The sequence below is a fragment of the Sus scrofa genome, chromosome 14 (genome assembly GCF_000003025.6).
Source record: "Sus scrofa isolate TJ Tabasco breed Duroc chromosome 14, Sscrofa11.1, whole genome shotgun sequence".
Lineage (NCBI taxonomy): Eukaryota > Metazoa > Chordata > Mammalia > Artiodactyla > Suidae > Sus > Sus scrofa.
Genome location: NC_010456.5, coordinates 106,665,300 through 106,682,695, shown reverse-complemented (window position 1 = coordinate 106,682,695; position 17,396 = coordinate 106,665,300). Strand labels below are relative to the sequence as shown.

The window sequence follows — 17,396 nt, the reverse complement described above, 5'->3', positions numbered from 1 at the left end:
CAAGGAAATTAAAGAGAATTCAAAGAAGTAGAAAGATATTCCGTGCTCCTGGATTGGATGAATTAATATCATTAAAATTTCCATACTACCCAAAGCAATCTATAGACTCAATGCAATCTTTTCAAATTACCCATGACATTTTCCATAGAACTAGAGCAAATAATCCAAAAATTTATATGGAACCATAAAAGACTCAGAATTGCCAAAGCAATCCTGGGGAACAAAAACCAAGCAGGAGGCATAACTCTCCCAGACTTCAGACAGTGTTACAGAGCTAGAGTAATCAAGAGAGTGTGGTACTTGTACCAACACAGACATACAGACCGAAGCAGCAGAAAAGAGACTGCAGAAATAAACCCAGGCACCTACAGTCAATTAATCATTGACAAAGGAGGCAAGAATATAAAATGGAAAAAAGACAATCTCTTCATTCTGTGGTGCTGGGCAGTTTGGACAGCTGCATGTAAATCAATGAAACTAGAACACACCCTTGCGCCATGCGCAAAAAAAAAAACCCCTCAAAATGGCTTAAAGACTTAAACATAAGACACCATAAAAATCCCGGAAGAGAAAATAGGCAAAACATTCTCTGACATCAACCTCACAAAGTTTTCTTAGGTTAGTCTTCCAAGGCAATAGAAATAAAAACAAAAATAAACCAATGGGACTTAATGAAACCTACAGGTTTTTGCACAGCAATGGAAACCATAAAAAAACCTACAGAATGGGAGGAAATAGTTTCAAAAGATGTAACTAGCAAGGGCTTAATCTCCAAAATATACAAACAACTCATACAACTCAATAGCAAAAACAAACAAACAAAAAAAACACAACAACAACAAAAAACAAACAAACCCAACAACCCAATTGAAAAATGGGCAGAAGACCTGAATAGACATTTCGATAAAGAAGACATACAGAGGGCCAGTAGGCACATGAAAAAATGCTCAACATCACTGATTATTAGAGAAATGCAAATCAAAACTACAGTGAGTACCACCTAACACCTGTCAAAATGGTCATCATTAGCAAATCAAGAAATAACAAGTGCTAGAGAGGGTGTGAGAAAAGGGTACCCTCCTTCAGTGTTGGTGGGAATCTGAATTGGTAAAGCCACTATGGAAAACAGTATGGAGGTACCTCAGAAAACTAAATATGGAACTACAATATGACCCAGCAATCCCACTCCTGGGCAAAAATCTGGACAAAACTTAACACTGAAATAGATACATACACCACTATGTTCATTGCAGCACTATTCACAATAGCCAAGACATGGAAACAACCTAAATGTTCATTGACAGGTGAATGGATTAAGAAGATGTGGTACATGTACACAATGGAATACTACCCAGCCATAAAAGAACAAAATAATGCCATTTGCAGCAACATGGAACTAGAGACTTTCATACTAAGTCAAATAAGTCAGAGGAAGAAAGACAAATACCATATGATATCACTTATATCTGGAATCTAATATATGGCACAAATGAACCTATCTACAGAAAAAAAACTCATGCACATGGAAAACAAATTTGTGGTTGCTGAAGGGAGAGGGGGGAAGGAGTGGGATGGACTGGAAGTTTGGGGTTAGTAGATGCAAACCATTGCATTTGGAGTGGATAAGCAATGAGATCCAGCAGGATAGCACAGGGAACTATATCTAATCACTTGTGATGGTACATGGAGGAGAATAATGTGAGAAAAACAACGAATATTTATATATATGACTGGCTCACTTTGCTGTACAGCCTAAATTGACAGAATATTGTAAATCAAATATAATTTAAAAAGTAAAAAAAAAAAAAGAAAAACAAAGGTAGGATAACCTCAGAGAATTAGGCAGAAATCTATAGTCAATTTTAGACTGTGTTCGTGTTCAGTTCTGAATGGGGACAGGAAGTGTTACATCATTCTATCTGCCTGGTTGGACAGTGATGTACCCCTTCTGGAAGAAGATAAACATCATTTAGATGCTGTATTTTTTTTTTTTCCTGTAGTATATCTTGTATTTAACCAAAAATTAGTAGGCATTCCAAAAAACACACTAAGTATATGCAAGAAGAAGGTGAGCAGGGAGTAGGGGAGAAGGCAATCAAAATAGATCCAACTACATTTTTTTTTTTTTTTTTTGCTTTTCAGGGCCACACCTTGGCACATGGAAATTCCCAGGCTAGGGGTTGAATCAGAGCTGCAGCTGCTGGCTTACCTCAAAGCAGCACCACAGCAATGCCAGGATCTGCAACCTATACCTCAGCTCATAGCAATGCCAGATCTCCAGCCCACTGAGTGAGGCCAGGGATCTAATATGAGTCCTCATGGGTACTAGTTGGGTTTGTAACCTGCTGAGCCACAATGGGAACTCTCCCAACTATATTTTGTTTTAATAATATCTCTGACCTAACTTTATGAGGTCAGCATATCCTTAATATCAGAAATATGACAAGAAAGTTTTGAAAAAGAAAAACTGAGGACCAGTCTCTCTTACAAAATGAATTAAAAAGTCCTGAACAAAATGTGGCAAATCAAATCTAGTTTGTGTTTGTACTAGCCTTATTATATATTTATTTCATGGAGAAAGAGAAGCCAATCTATACGGTTATATCAGTGAATGGAGAGAGTGCATTTAATATAATTGTATACACGTTTGTTACTCACATAACCATATGAAAATAAGAGGGGTATCTTTTATAATCTGATGAAAATATTTAGAAAATATACATAAGGCATCATGTTTAATAGTGAGATGTTAAACTTCCATCTCCTCCTGGAAGTCAAAAATAAAACAAGGAGGCTCACTATTACCAGTTCTATTTACCATCCTGGACATCCTAGTAAAATAATGCAAGAAGAGGAATTAAAGTTGTGAGAACTGGAAAATAAGACATAAAAAATATTAAACCAGACAACAGAATTGTGTACACTGAAATTCTAAATGAAATGATACACAAATTACTGACAATGATTAGTCAATTCAGTAACATTGATGGAAATAAGGACATCAAAGTAATAAAGTTAATTATACTTCCATGTACCAGATACAAAGGAATAGAAAATGCACTTAAAAAGCTATACAATTATAATATCACAGTGTTAATGACATAAGAAATATATAACAAAATATGTATAAGCCATTGCAATGAATAAACAAGGCATTACTAAAAAAAGTCAAATTAAATGGGGAGAATGTACCATATTCATAAATTTAAAAAATTCGACATATCATGATCCAAATTGATCTATATATTTAATGTCAGACTGATAAAAATCCCACTAGAACTTTTGGGGAAATTGATAAATTGATACTAAAATTTATCTGGAAGTGTAAATTGCAAAGAGTGAACAACACAATGCTAAAGAAGCACAACAAATTTGGAACACTTACACTGCCGGTCATCAAAACTTATAAAGTTTTATCGCTGCAAACTGGAAACAACACAAAATCCATATGGCTGCCACACATATGATTTTTACACTTCTCTCATGTTGTATTGGTAGCGGATTGGAACCATACCCTTAGAAACGTCAAGAGTGCTGAGGTCGGGTGGAAAACACATCTTACCTTGGGGATGAGGTAGTTTCTGAATTTAATGTCACAAGTCACAGCATGGGGCAGGTTGGTGGGGACCAGGTCAATGTATCTCTGGATCTCGTGTACCACAGCATCTGTGTAGGGCATGTGGCTCCTGTCCTGCATGCAGGCACTCCGGTGCCTGCCAATCACACGGTCAATCTCTTCCTGGACCTTAGCTGATAGGACACAAGAAAGATGGATGAAAAAGGAGAAAAAGGACACTCACCGTAGCAATTTAGGGTTACCTGAAGCATTATGAAAGTGCTCCAGCATAATTAAGGACATAAATTACATGCCCAGAAGTACATCTAGACAGGGCATTACTCTAATATAGGTACATATAACTCTCCTGTAAGACAGGCATTTAAGTAAATCTGTATATTGCTATATATTAGCATATATAGCATAATTAATATAAACAGAAATGATGAAATGTGTCAAAATATAAACAGTAAATAACAAAAAATCAACACTTACTGAAGAAAAACAGGAATCAAACATTAATTTTACATTAAAGTAATATGTGGTGTTTTAAAAAATGAATTCTGGGAGTTCCCGTTGTGGCTTAGCGGAAACAAATCTGACTAGTATCCATGAGGATGCAGATTTGATTCCTGGCCTCACTCAGTGGGTTAAGGATCTGGCATTGCTGTGGCTGTGGTGGAGGCCAGCAGCTGTAGCTCTGATTTGACCCCTAGCCTCGGAACCTCCATACGCCGTGGGTGTGGCCCTAAGAAAAAGACAGAAAATAAAAAATAAAAACTGAATTCTACGAACAGATCTCTATGTATGAATTTGTATGTGTTTTTGTGTTCAAGGGTGCAATTTATAATGATACTTTCTTCATCCCAACTCCCCCAAAGCACTCGTTTTTAACCATTCTAGACATTTCTTCTGAAATTTATGTTCACATTTCTAAATAACTTTATATCTCTTTTAGCCTGTTTCTTGATTTTTCTATTTCTAGACAATATCTTGTGAATTCCTGGTATGAGAGATGAAGGTATCTACACAGCCATCCCATAAAAACACATGTAGACATATACTCAAACTGAAACTGATACACACACACTTCCTCTCACTCAGTTTTCCAGAGTGTATTTATATCATAATTGAGGGTTATACCAATTCATTGCTTACATCGCTCTATGTTAACACTATTCCCTAGTTAAACAACTATGATTTTGTTTTGTATGTTGTACTTTCTTGGATTTAACTCATCTCTTTATTTCAATTAGTAATGTTCTATATATATATATATATATATACACACACACACACACACACACACGTATATATATATATATACACACACACACACATATATATGTATACACACACACACATATATATACACACACACACACACAAGTTTAGAGTTATTTCAAATGCCAGGTAGATGTTTGAAACACCTAATAATTATTGGGAAACCTCACACCAATCACTTCTCTCTTGTTCTTGGTGTCTCCCCTCAAACCTGCTTTATCCACCTAGTCCACTTAGAAACAGGTGTTTTCTAGGCATGGTGCCCATTCTGCCTGACCATCCCATTCTCCTTCATGAGGTCTCATGATTCCTGGAGTCCACCACTTCCTCTGACTAGGTTTTAGTCATTTCGGTGGAACACATCCTCCAGTATCTTTCGGAGGAAGGGAAAGAGAGGGTAAATTTTTCAGAATGTGCAGATCTGAAAATACACTCTTTGGTATTCATGCAGAAGATGATAGTTGTCATTGAAAATTTTCATGCTGTTCTGAAGACTAATCCTTCTATATGACCAGATTTATCTCTCATAATGTTTTTGTGATTTTTTTTCCCTTTAATCCTGGTGTTATGAAATTCCATGATCCTGTGCCTGTGTGTGGATATTTTAATTTTATTCATGTGCTGGATACTTCAAGAGAATTTCTGTGAGGTGCAACATGGAGGTCTCTCCTCTGGCTACTGAATTTTAGGAAGCAGGGTGATAAAAGAGGCTGGGAGTGTCACAATGCAGTAAATGAACTCTTACCTCATCTTCCTTTTCAGCCCTATGCCTCACTCTCTGTCACTATGTAATGTTCCTGAGTGTAGAGCCTTTTAAACCTCTGTCTTCCTGCCGAGGGCAATCAGTTGCCTGTTTATCAGAGGTTGTGGAGGGGACCTGGGTAGGGAGAAACTCCTTTTCAAACTGTTCTCCCTCTCCCTCGTATTAAATTTGATTCTTCCAAATAGTGAAACTTATGAGGATAGTGGGGGTGAAAATTAGCTTTTCTGCCTTGATAAATCTTTCTCTTTCCCCTTCTGACACTGAGATTACAGCGTCATCCTCTCTGCTGACTTAATTATCACTTTTCAGTTGCTGTGTTTCAGAAATTTGTTGAGGACTTGTTGGCTATTTCCTGTACTTCTATTTTAAAAGGACTAATTCTCATTTGTACCTAGTTTTTAGTCATTTCATTAGGATCCTGACACTGGAAAAGATAATGTATGTGGCTAATGTGCTATGCATCATTTAAAGGTAAACTTCCAAAATACAGTTTTCTATAAAAGATAAAATTCCTGACCCAAAGAGAAATTCTTATTTTGGCAACCTATTTTTCTGGACTCAGACTTCTGGAAAAATATGTTCCTTTTGGCATATATTCTGCCTAAATAGCAATACATGTCTTCTGAATGTAACCTTTTAGAATACTTACCAGACTACAGTAATTTTCCCAGGCCACCTCATTTAAATCTTAGAATTTCCATTTCCATTTCAATAAAGACAGTGTTCATTTGTCCTACTCCAGCAATAGAGCATTTTCAGAATTGGGTAAATTTCTGTAGGAACATGCCTACCATTCAAAGTGACTTCTTCTTAAAAAAATAATCTGTATGTGATCTTAATCAATTCATAGTTACTGTGCCTGCTACAAATTGCCTCCCATAGCTATTTGGGGGCAATAGCTATTTACTGCAGCTGTTTTACTGCCCACACCATCTTCATTTCTCTATTCATCCTTTCCTGTTGTCCAAAGTTGTCTCATTTTATCTCTTCATCAGATATCAACAAATTGCAGTTGATAGTATACAAATTTAAATAATGAAGCTTCTCTAACAATAGTGGTGTTTTGTCAAATTCTGTTCTGAAATCTGTTCTGCCTCCACCCCCATATGTGGTCATACCTGTGACCTCTGGGTGCTTCAGTAGAAGCAGGAGTCCATATCTCATGGTGGTGCTTGTTGTCTCTGTACCAGCAGAAAACATATCAGATACAGTGGCTATCAAGTTTTCAATTGTATATTCAGACTGTTGATTGTGCTTTTCCTAGGAACAATTTAATGCCATTATTTGACAAATTAGTTTGCCAGTTTATTTAATTACAAGGAATCCAAAATAACCGAGGCCATTATAAAGTTAAGCAAATTTAGAACTGGAGATGCAATATTTGGAAAAAAAACTACTGCACTGTTTGGCAGAGACCGTGGAATAGTTGACCCAATCTACATTTCCTACTCTTGCACCCCTTGCTTTCCTAAAAATTCCATTTTCCCAATGTCTTGTAGCTACATGGATCACACAACATAATTCTTGCCCATGAGATATAAGGAACTATGTGTTGGAAAAGCTTCTCCTTTCCACTTACTCAAACACAGGTGGAGGTGTAATGAATGTCATCTTGAGATATGGAGAGAGAAGCATGAAGATGAAGACTGTGTAATAAATATAGTGGGGGAAAATGGAAGACACCTGACTGTGAAGCTTCAGGGCTACTCTACTATCTCTAGACTGGCTCACTACAAGATTAATTATATGTGAGATAAATAAACCCACTATTTGTTAAAGCTCTTTTTTTTTTTTCTTTTTTCTTTTTAGGGCTGCATGTGGGGCATATGGAAGTTCCCAGGCTAGGGGTCGAATCAGAGCTGCAGCTGCCGGCCTAAGTCACAGCCACAGCAATTCAGGATCTGAGCCGCATCTGTGACCTATACCACAGCTCATGCCAATGCCAGTTACTTAGCCCACTGAGCAAGGTAGGTATTGAACCTACATCCTCATGGATACTAGTCGGGGTGGTTACTGCTGAGCCACAACAGGAACTCCCATGGTAAATCTATTGCTAACTGGGTTTTCTCTTATTTGTAGACAAACATAACCATAGTTGATAGAAATAGGCAAACTAGGGTCATATCATGAAAGGTCTCATAAGTCTGAATCAATGCCTACAATTTTCTTCTTCTGATAGAGAATTTATATGGACATCAGTATTGCCTATTGACTTATCATGATGAAAAAAAGTTGCAAACATTAATATGGCAGTACCTTAAAAAATGGATTATAGAGGAGTTCCTGTTGTGGCTCAGTGGTTAACAAACCCAACTAGGATCTGTGAGGATGTGGGTTCAATCCCTGGCCTTGCTCATTGGGTTAAGGATCTGGTGTTGCTGTGAGCTGTGGGGTAGGTCACAGATGCGGCTCAGATCCTGTGTTGCTGTGGCCATGGTGTAGGCCAGCAGCTGTAGCTCTGATTTGACCCCTAACCTGGGAACTTCCATATACTGCAGGTACTGCCCTAAAAAAAAAAAAAACAAAAAAAAGTATTATAGAAAAAGAATGGATTCACAAAACAAAATGGAACTGGTCACTAGCATCTTTCAAAGGAGGCAATAGACAACTTGGCCAATGAAACAAGTGTAGGAACAAAACAAGATAATTTTAGCTTTCATATTTACCTATATGATTATCCTTATCAGGGAGCTTTATATCTTAATATGATCTTGATTTAATGCCTAATGCCCTTTCATTTCAGCCTAAAGGACTCTACCCAGCATTTCTTAGGGCAGATCTTCTAGCAATAAAACTCCCTTAGCTTATGTTATTTAAGAATGTCTGAATGTTTTCATTTTTGAAGGATAGTTTCACTGCATCTAGAATTTTTGATAGGCAGTTTAAAAAATTAGCCCTTTGAACTACCACGCTGCCTTCTTGTCTGCATTCTTTCTTTTTTATTTAATGATTTTTTTCCATTATAGCTGGTTTATTATCTGCATTGTTTCAGATAAGAAATTGGATGTTAACATTATCAAGGATTTCTTGTATATGATGAGTTGCTTCTCTCTTTTCTGTTTTCACATTTCTCTTTTAGTCTTTGGCTTTTGACTGATTACAATGTGTCTCAGTATGAATATCTTTGAATTTATTTTCTCAGGGTATGTTGAACTGCTTGAATTTGTAGATTCATATCTTTTATTAAACTTGAGAAGTTTTCAGCTATTATTTTTCAAGGATTTTTTCCTGTCTCTTTATCTTGCTTCTCTTTGTGAGAGTCCCATAATGTTCATATGTTTCATAGTGTACCATATTCCTTTATGGTATTTTATTTATCATAATTGTTTTCTTCTTTCTACTGCTAAGAGTGAGTTATTTCAGTTACTCTATCTTATTTTAGTTCATATTGCATACACTGTGTAAAAGAATCATGTTCATCTTCATATTATGGCATACCATTTAATATTTTCTAACTTGTATGTAATTGTTTCACCTGAAATATGCATTCTACTTCTCAGGTAGTACCTAAAGAATATGGTCTTTGTAGTCTAGTTGCTTAACAATACAGTTTCACGTCTTCCGTTATGCTTAGTACAGATGCATGCACACAACAGGTGCTTAAAGTGCTTGTCAAGCATATCTTGCCTGACCATTGAAACATCCTTAATAACTATAGAATTAATGAACCACAAAATCACAAGTAGTCAAAATTGTACCTGTTCCATTTTGATCAGGAAACAGTCAATGAAGTCCCGAGGATTGTTAATGTCCAGTGATTCTTGGTGTTCTTTTACTTTCTTCAAAACATAACTTTTCAAATAAGCAATATTTTTAAGTAATTTGTTATGAATTCCTGGAGAATAATCAATGAGAGCAGGGAAGTTATTACAGACCTAAAAGAAAAAACAATATTTACCAAGAAATCATTTATTGAAGATATATACACCATATGTCAAGCTTTGGTTAGATACTGGAGCTACAAAGAATTAAAAAATACCCTCATTCTTGAGAAGGAACTTTTTACTGTACATATAAAGTAATTCTCTATGCTGATAGAAAAATTTGAGGGAGAAAGATTTGAGAGGATCAAAGTTGATAATCATCTCCTGCATCACATATGGTTTTTGCAGTACAAAAGCATATTTATAACAAATTTCTGGAATTGTTTTTTATATACAATTATACAAAATATTTATAACAGTTTTCTGGAAAGGAAACAACTTTTTCCTACAGACCTGATATAGGATGGCATGAATTCCTATGATTCATATTTTGTGGATAATAATAGAGGTTAAGGGAGTATGGGCAATCTGATCTAGAACACAAAGCTAGTTCCTACTGCTTCTTCTTCTATCAAGCAGCCTCAGAAATAGAATCAGTATCTTGGAACCACCTGGGGCTTGAAGATACTATGAAATCCAATTGAACATTTTATGGATCAAGTAATGGTGCAGAAGAGCAGTTAAGTATTTGCTATAAGATTACACAGTTGTCTTTTATACAGAATGCAGGGTATGCCAGCTCAGCACAAGGTAAAACTGTGATGTATACTAATGGTTAATATAACATAACTCAATGACTGGTCATCCCTAACCCACTTAGTTGTCAGTTAGGATACTAGCTGAAGAATCAAACAGCTCTACTCTGGTCAGTGTTTCCTGGCAGCATCTGTGGTCCCAAACATTCTCCTTCCTTGATATTCTAAATTAGGATAGTTCTGCCAAGTAATGTGATGAAGAAGTCATTAAGTGTTGATTGGATATCAACCATTATAGGTAACAAAAGATTTTCAAAAAGGGCTTAGATGTATCTTGATTGCTATAGCCATGTTTTTGGCAGTTACTAAAGTACTTCATGGAAACTGGGCTTTGGAAACAGACTTTTGTGGACAAACTATTGGACAGGGAGCCATTTGGCTCCAATTCCAGCTCTACATTTAGGCATTAGTTTTCTTGTATGTAGAATAAAGGGCTTGGCTATTTTTTGCATATATCCACTCACTGATGCTAAACTCTGAACAGGATTTTTGCTTTTACACATTCACTTCACAGCTTGGTCCATATAGAACATTTAACTTATCAGAGAAAAGAGCATAGATTAGACCTCAGGAAGAAAGGATCTTGGCCTCACCTGGATCCATGGAGAGCTCAGAATATTGAGGTTTTCATGGAATTTTTCCAACAAGGTAAGAAAATCCTGATCTGTATAATCAAAACGATTTTGGAAAATAATGGAGCAGATCACATTGCAGGGAGCACAGTCCAGGATAAAAGTGGGATCACAGGGTGAGGCTAAAGAATAGGAAACATTTTTAAAAAGTGTTAAAATACACATATAGAAGTTTTGTCTTTGTTTTAGCAGGTAATGGTAACTTTAGAAACTTTAAAGCAATATCTATCTAGAAATTCCCTTAGAAAAATTTCAGCATGCATTAAATCAACATATTACTTTTCCTTTAAACTTGAGTTGACCATTACATCCTAGCTAGTTAAATAAATTATTTTTAAAATACTCCACCCTGGAGTTCCCATCATGGTGTAGCAGAAATGAATCCAACTAGGAACCATGAGGTTGTGGGTTTGATCCCTGGCCTTGCTCAGTGGGTTAAGGATCTGGCATTGCCGAGAGCTGTGGTGTATGTTGCAGATACAGCCTGGATCTGGCTTTGCTGTGGCTGTGGCATAGGTTGGCAGCTGTAGCTCTGATTGGATCCCTATCCTGGGAACCTCCATTTGCCATAGGTATGGCCCTAAAAGGCCAATAAATAAATAAATAAATAAACAAACAAACTCCACCCCTCATCTCTTTTTTAAATACCCCAATAACTCATGGTATAGCCTTCTTTTTATTAAGACCTAATAATTCAAGTTATTAGCACAGAATTACATGTGTCTACAAAGCACTGATAGAGGAAGAAAGAAGACAGTGACCTGGAAACCTGGAAACTTTTTATGTATAATGAATAATTAAAGGATCCGTGTGTAGGAAATCAGAGAGAAACCCTAAAGAGCAAGAAATTATGAGTAAATTCAGATGAAAGGAATAAATGTAAAAAATAATAAGCTACCCATGTTGTATGAGAAGAAAAGCTAACATGAATGAACAAAAATGAAAGATTTGATTGCATAAAAGTAAAATGATGAATTTTGTCTCAAACTTAAGTCACAGGTAGGACAAACATAAAGTTTAATTGATAAATGGAGTTCTTACATTTCTTCATTTCATTATGGGGCAAGAATTTCCTTCTCTAGGAAGTACCCATCATCTCCAATCAAACATTAAATTTAATTGGTTTGCCCTTTTGTGGATTTCTTTTATATTGCTCTCTACAGAAAACAGGTAGAGAAATTAGAGGAATGGTTTTGTTTTTGGTGGGGAAAAAGTATGAAATAAAATTTTAGTCAAATGACCTACAACTAGTCAAATAACTTGATGGATATAAAGCCCCCTATTTCATGTCTACAGACGTAATTAAGGATAACTTGAATAAAAACTAATGTGAAGAAATGATAAAGTATAGGAAACCTGCTGAGTTACCTCTCCCAATGCCATTGAACTTCTCAGGGCTCTCAGCTTTTAGAAAAAGTTTTAATTTAACTAGAGGAATGGAGAGTTATTATGGAAACCTTGAGGCCTTTATGTGATTTGTGATTCATAGGTAATATCTAATTTTTTATCTTTCCTTTCACTACATTTGGAAGAGTGAATTAAAAAACAGGGAAATTTGGATGCAAGCTGAAAATTAGAGTCTTTGGGAGAAGAATTTCATAGGTCAATAATAACTACCATAAAAGTTCTTACTTAAAACCCAGTACAGAGTGGGGGAAAAGATAAGCAAATCTAAGAACAGGGTCAGCTTATGGTTAGGGAACACAGGGCAAAGAGTTATTAATAATAGATGAAATCTAGTTAAGTGAATCATTTTATAAACTGGTATTTGTGTATTTTACAGAATTATGCTATAGCATATGCTTTCTAAAAATGTGTAAAACAATGTTAGGTACTGTGTAACATGAAATAATTCATGCTGATAGTTTTTAAAGTAGTCCTGTGTAGGCAGCCAAGGCATGGAAATGACCTAAATGTATATTAGTAGATGAATGGATTAAGAAGATGTGGTACAGATACTATTCAGCCATAAAGAATGAAATAATGCCATTTGCAGCAACATAGATGCAAATAGAGATTCTCATACTAAGTGAAGTAAGTCAGAAAGAGATAGAAAAATACCATATGATGTCACTTATATGTGAAATCTAAAATATGGCACAGGAGTTCCTGTCGTGGCTTGGTGGTTAACGAATCTGACCAGGAAGTTGCAGGTTCGATTCCTGGCCTTGCTCAGTGGGTTAAGGATCCAGCGTTGCCATGAGCTGTGGTGTAGGTTGCAAGCATGGCTCGGATCCCACGTTGCTGTGGCTCTGGCATAGGCTGGTGGCTATGGCTTGGATTCGACCCCGAGCCTGGGAATCTCCATATGCCGTGAGAGCGGCCCAAGAAATGGCAAAAAGATAAAACAAATAAATAAATAAAATAAAATATGGCACAGATGAACCTATCTACAGAACAGAAAGAGACTCATGGACATGGAGAACAGACTTATAGTGTCCAAGGGGGAGAGGGAGGGAGTGGGATGGACTGGGAGTTTGGGGTTAGTAGATGCAAACTGTTACATTTAGAATGGATAAACAAGGAGGTCTTGCTGTATACCAGAGGGAACTACATCCAATCACTTGTGATAGGCCATGATAGAAGGTAATATGAGAAAAAGGATGTATATCTATATATATGTGTGTATGAGTGGGTCACTATGCTGTACAGTAGAAACTGACAGAACATTGTAAATCAACTATACTTTAATTTAAAAAATTTAAAGAAATAAAACAGTCCTGTGTGTACAGGACTATCACAGTTGCTGAGGGCTGTACTAAGGCTAATATCCAAGGAGATATTTAAGCACTTAAAACCACAGATAGCATCAATACTGGCCACTTATGAAGGCAAGTGTCCTAGAAGAAACTATCAGATGTGTCAGTGAAGCTGATCATTCAGAGACCAATTCAGTGAAAGGACATATCAATTTTTTCATGTGAGGGGTCATTCACTGGACAACTATTCCCCAGTAAAATGTTCCAGAATAGATATCCCAGAGTGATGCTACAGGACAGCATTGCTATTTAACTTTTTGAGCATGTGAGACTCAAAACCTTCTATACTCATGATGTATGATTTAAACATAAAGCTGGACAGAACCTTTTATACTCACACTGCTTGTACAGTGGTGCACACATACAAGCATAGGTCCCCAAATCCCCCTTGGTTCCCTCTTCTTCACACCCTCCCTCCTCCACATGAAGCCTGACAACCATTACCCATATGAAAGATGTGGCTGCCCCTGAAATGTTTCCAAAGACGTCGTTGGAGAGAGAGCAGTCTGTTAAGGTCAGAGTCTGTTAAGGTCAGAGTTAACAGAGTATAGATTCACCCACCATTGGTTTTTCTTAACTCCTCCACAAGGCAGCAGGCTTCCTCCTGAATGCGATCCTCAATGCTCCTTTTCCCCATCCCTAAATTCCGCAAGGTCATGAGGGAGAAGCGCCGGATTTCCTTCCATTTCTTTCCATTGCTGAAGATGATTCCTACCAGGAGGGGAAACAGAAACTAGGAGGAGGGTCCCAGGCAGGGAGGACTGAGCTGACACTTAGCATCCTCACAGATGGACCATGCTCTGCCTGAAGTGCTCTTCAAATTCCTGTTTCCCATCCTCCCCACCCCAGCCCTTCCTTTATCAATGTTGAGTAAGCACACATGCACAGCTACCAAGTCCTTTGTGAGTTTTTTCGGCCACTGGGAAATGGCCTCTTCCAGAAAACTCCTCTCCCAGATCAACCAGAGCTTCCTTCACTGCTTCATATCCATATAACACCACAGTGGGCTTGATGCCAAAATACACGGTGAACACAGGGCCATAGACTTCTGCGAGCTGGGAAAAGGAAAAGAGATTCACATATGAGCAAAAATGAAGTCACAATCTGGTCTACATTTAATGAATGATTAAGATGGGATTATCATCATATTGTTGAAGTTTTCATTCTGCCACACACACATTTTCAAATATTTCTCAATATTAGATGGAGATTGATAGAACTGCTATTTATGGAGGGTCTATCCTGTGCCAGGCAATGATCATAGTCTTGGTTAATGATCCCATTGATACAGTTAATCCTCCCATCAACTCTTGAGTAGGTTTAGTTGCCCCGTTTTTCAAATAAGAAACAAAGGTTCAAAGAATTTCAAATTCATTTCAGTGTTCCCCAGCAAATAAATAGAAGACACACATGTGCACACTGCTTGGTTGACCCAGGACTCCTGAGCAATTCATTAGCCCCGATGCCCATCTTGGGACCAAAAATCAGCTGAGTGCTTTAGAATCTCTTGTGAAGCTCCTCCCATGGGGCTTCTGACACAGTAAGCCTATAATAAATCCTAGAAATCTACATTTGAAAAAAATTACACCAGATGACTCAAATGCCTGGCCCAGTTTGAGATCCGCTAGTATTACTAACACAGCAAGAGTGTAAGCATCACAGGCCAAAAGGATCCTGTTACCACCCAGGAGGTTTTGACTAATTTGTTCTTTTGTTCACTTATGTTTATCACAAATGTACAGATATTTTCCCAACATCAGACATAATTTGCACCTTCAGAGAGGTTTAATTTGAAAGCTGGTTAATCTGAAAAAAAAAAAAAAGAATAAAAACAAACCCCTACAGTTTATATAGAAGACAACCTTTGAATGAAATCTAAAACGGAACAAATAGTTCCATTACCATTTATCTTCAGCCAAAAATCATAGCAAATGTCTGTGAAACAGCATAGGATTTGCATTCCTTTAAGCAGCAACAGTCCCAAATATTTGCCACTTTACCACCTTATATTCATTTTTGGCCACACCCATGGCATATGGAAGCTCCTGGGCCAGGGATCAAACCTGTACCGCAGTTGCCTCCTGTGCCACAGATACACCTCAAGGGAACTTACACCACTTTATTACTTTGATTCCATCTTACAATGACAAATATTTCTGTTCATGAAAATGCATTTCTCTGTTCAATTTCTGACACTTTGATAAACTAAAAAACAAAAATCAAACAAAACATATATATATATACAGTCTTTGTGTGACTGAGTCACTTTGCTGTAAAGTAGAAATTGACAGAACACTGTAAACCAACTATAATGGAAAAAGTTAAAATCATTAAAAAACAAAGCAATTTGCCTAAAGCCAAAACAAAAAACAAAAGCAAAAAAAAAAAAAAAAAAAAAAAAAAAACCAAACAAAACAGCAAAAAAACCCCAGTGGAAATACCAACATTCACAGGGAGCATTTGCTGTAATTTCTTTAATACTTTGCCTCCAGGAATGCATTTTATTTAAAAGTAAGGATTAATTTCCTTATCCTTTGCAAGCCAAGGAGGAGGAGGATGAACATACTTACGTTGCTTAAGGATTTGCTGATGTTCTTAACATCCAACTGTAGGATATTTCCAAGAATTGGGAGAGGAGTGGGGCCAGGTGGGAGCTCCCCTTTCCCAGAGCTCTCTTTCCAGAGTGAAAGGAGAAGCAGACAGGAGAGACTAAGCACCAGGACCACAACCAGATCCATGATGCCTTCTCACAGAGTCTGAGCTAGCAATCCAAAGCTTTTGTAACACTTCCTGCTAATCCACTTGTTAGCTTTCGTTTATAAAGTGGCCAATCAGCTGGTGCACTCAAATCTCTCTCTCTCTCTCTCTGAATGAACTTTGGCCTACTGATAAAGGTAAAAATTAAGAGTTCTTTAGTCACATTTTTTTTTTCTTTCAGTACCCCACCTGGAGATTAAGGTTTAATGGTCTGGGCGTGTCCCAGCTAATAGTATTATTTTAAAAGAAAAACACAGAGGTGGTTATAGTATGCAGCCAGGATTGAGAACCACTGAAGCAAATTATTTGGTTCCAAAAATTGCTCAGTATTCTGAATTCTCAGACTGATAAGTAGTTAGGAAATTATGACTTTGAAAGAAGTGAGTGTATTTTATACCTTGTATATAAAAATATTTATCCTATAATGCTTCATCAAATACTATAATACATTGTCCTTGAAAAAGGAAACTTTTAAAATAATTTAATGTACTGTTCTAACCTTGCAGCTACCAAAATATAAGCTTGCAAATGTAATTCGCATATGGTGAATGACCAATTAGCAATTGGCATGTGGTAAGTTTTTCTTTTTTCTTTTTTTTTTTTTAACTTTTAAAAAGTTAATTTAAATTTTATTATTAACCATGTAATGTACTTACACATTACTAAATACTGAAAAACAGAAATCTGCTATATAGCCCCCAGTCCCTCCCACTCTTGAAGATGTTTCTTCTGATAGTTCCCTCCAGTTACCTATATGCTATGATCAGCATGTGCTAAGTTTTTCACACATATTTTACCATTAACTTCCTCCTATAAAATACTGAGAAGTAAACATTTTTAGTTTTCTTTTTCAAATGGGGAAAGGGAGACCTGTTCAGTATTACACAGCTCATATGACAAAACTGGGATCTGAACTGAAACATCACATGTCTACTGTGATGTACGTTGACTTGCACCATCGCTGCCTCGGGAATAATTTCATCAAAACAAACCAAAACCCTAAGAACTTTATTTTCTCTGAAAGCACTGTTCACAAAACAAAAGGCTTCCCATTAAATAGAAGTCTCCTATTTGACTCCAAGGAAAAACAGAGAAGGATTGTCCCCTTCCATCACTAAAGAGGAGA

The 17,396-nt window shown here is 36.8% G+C and overlaps 1 protein-coding gene across 1 annotated transcript in view; it reads right to left on the bottom strand.

Annotated features, from left to right (window-relative positions):
• CYP2C42 (cytochrome P450 C42) overlaps nt 1-16,251 on the bottom strand; it is a 35,365-nt gene extending 19,114 nt beyond the window's left edge. The window contains exons 1-7 of the mRNA NM_001167835.1: nt 16,084-16,251; nt 14,406-14,568; nt 14,075-14,224; nt 10,716-10,876; nt 9,302-9,478; nt 6,722-6,863; nt 3,563-3,750 (exon numbers count right to left, since the gene is read on the bottom strand). Coding sequence (NP_001161307.1) covers nt 3,563-3,750; nt 6,722-6,863; nt 9,302-9,478; nt 10,716-10,876; nt 14,075-14,224; nt 14,406-14,568; nt 16,084-16,251 — 1,149 coding nt within the window. The remainder of the gene's footprint in view (nt 1-3,562; nt 3,751-6,721; nt 6,864-9,301; nt 9,479-10,715; nt 10,877-14,074; nt 14,225-14,405; nt 14,569-16,083) is intronic.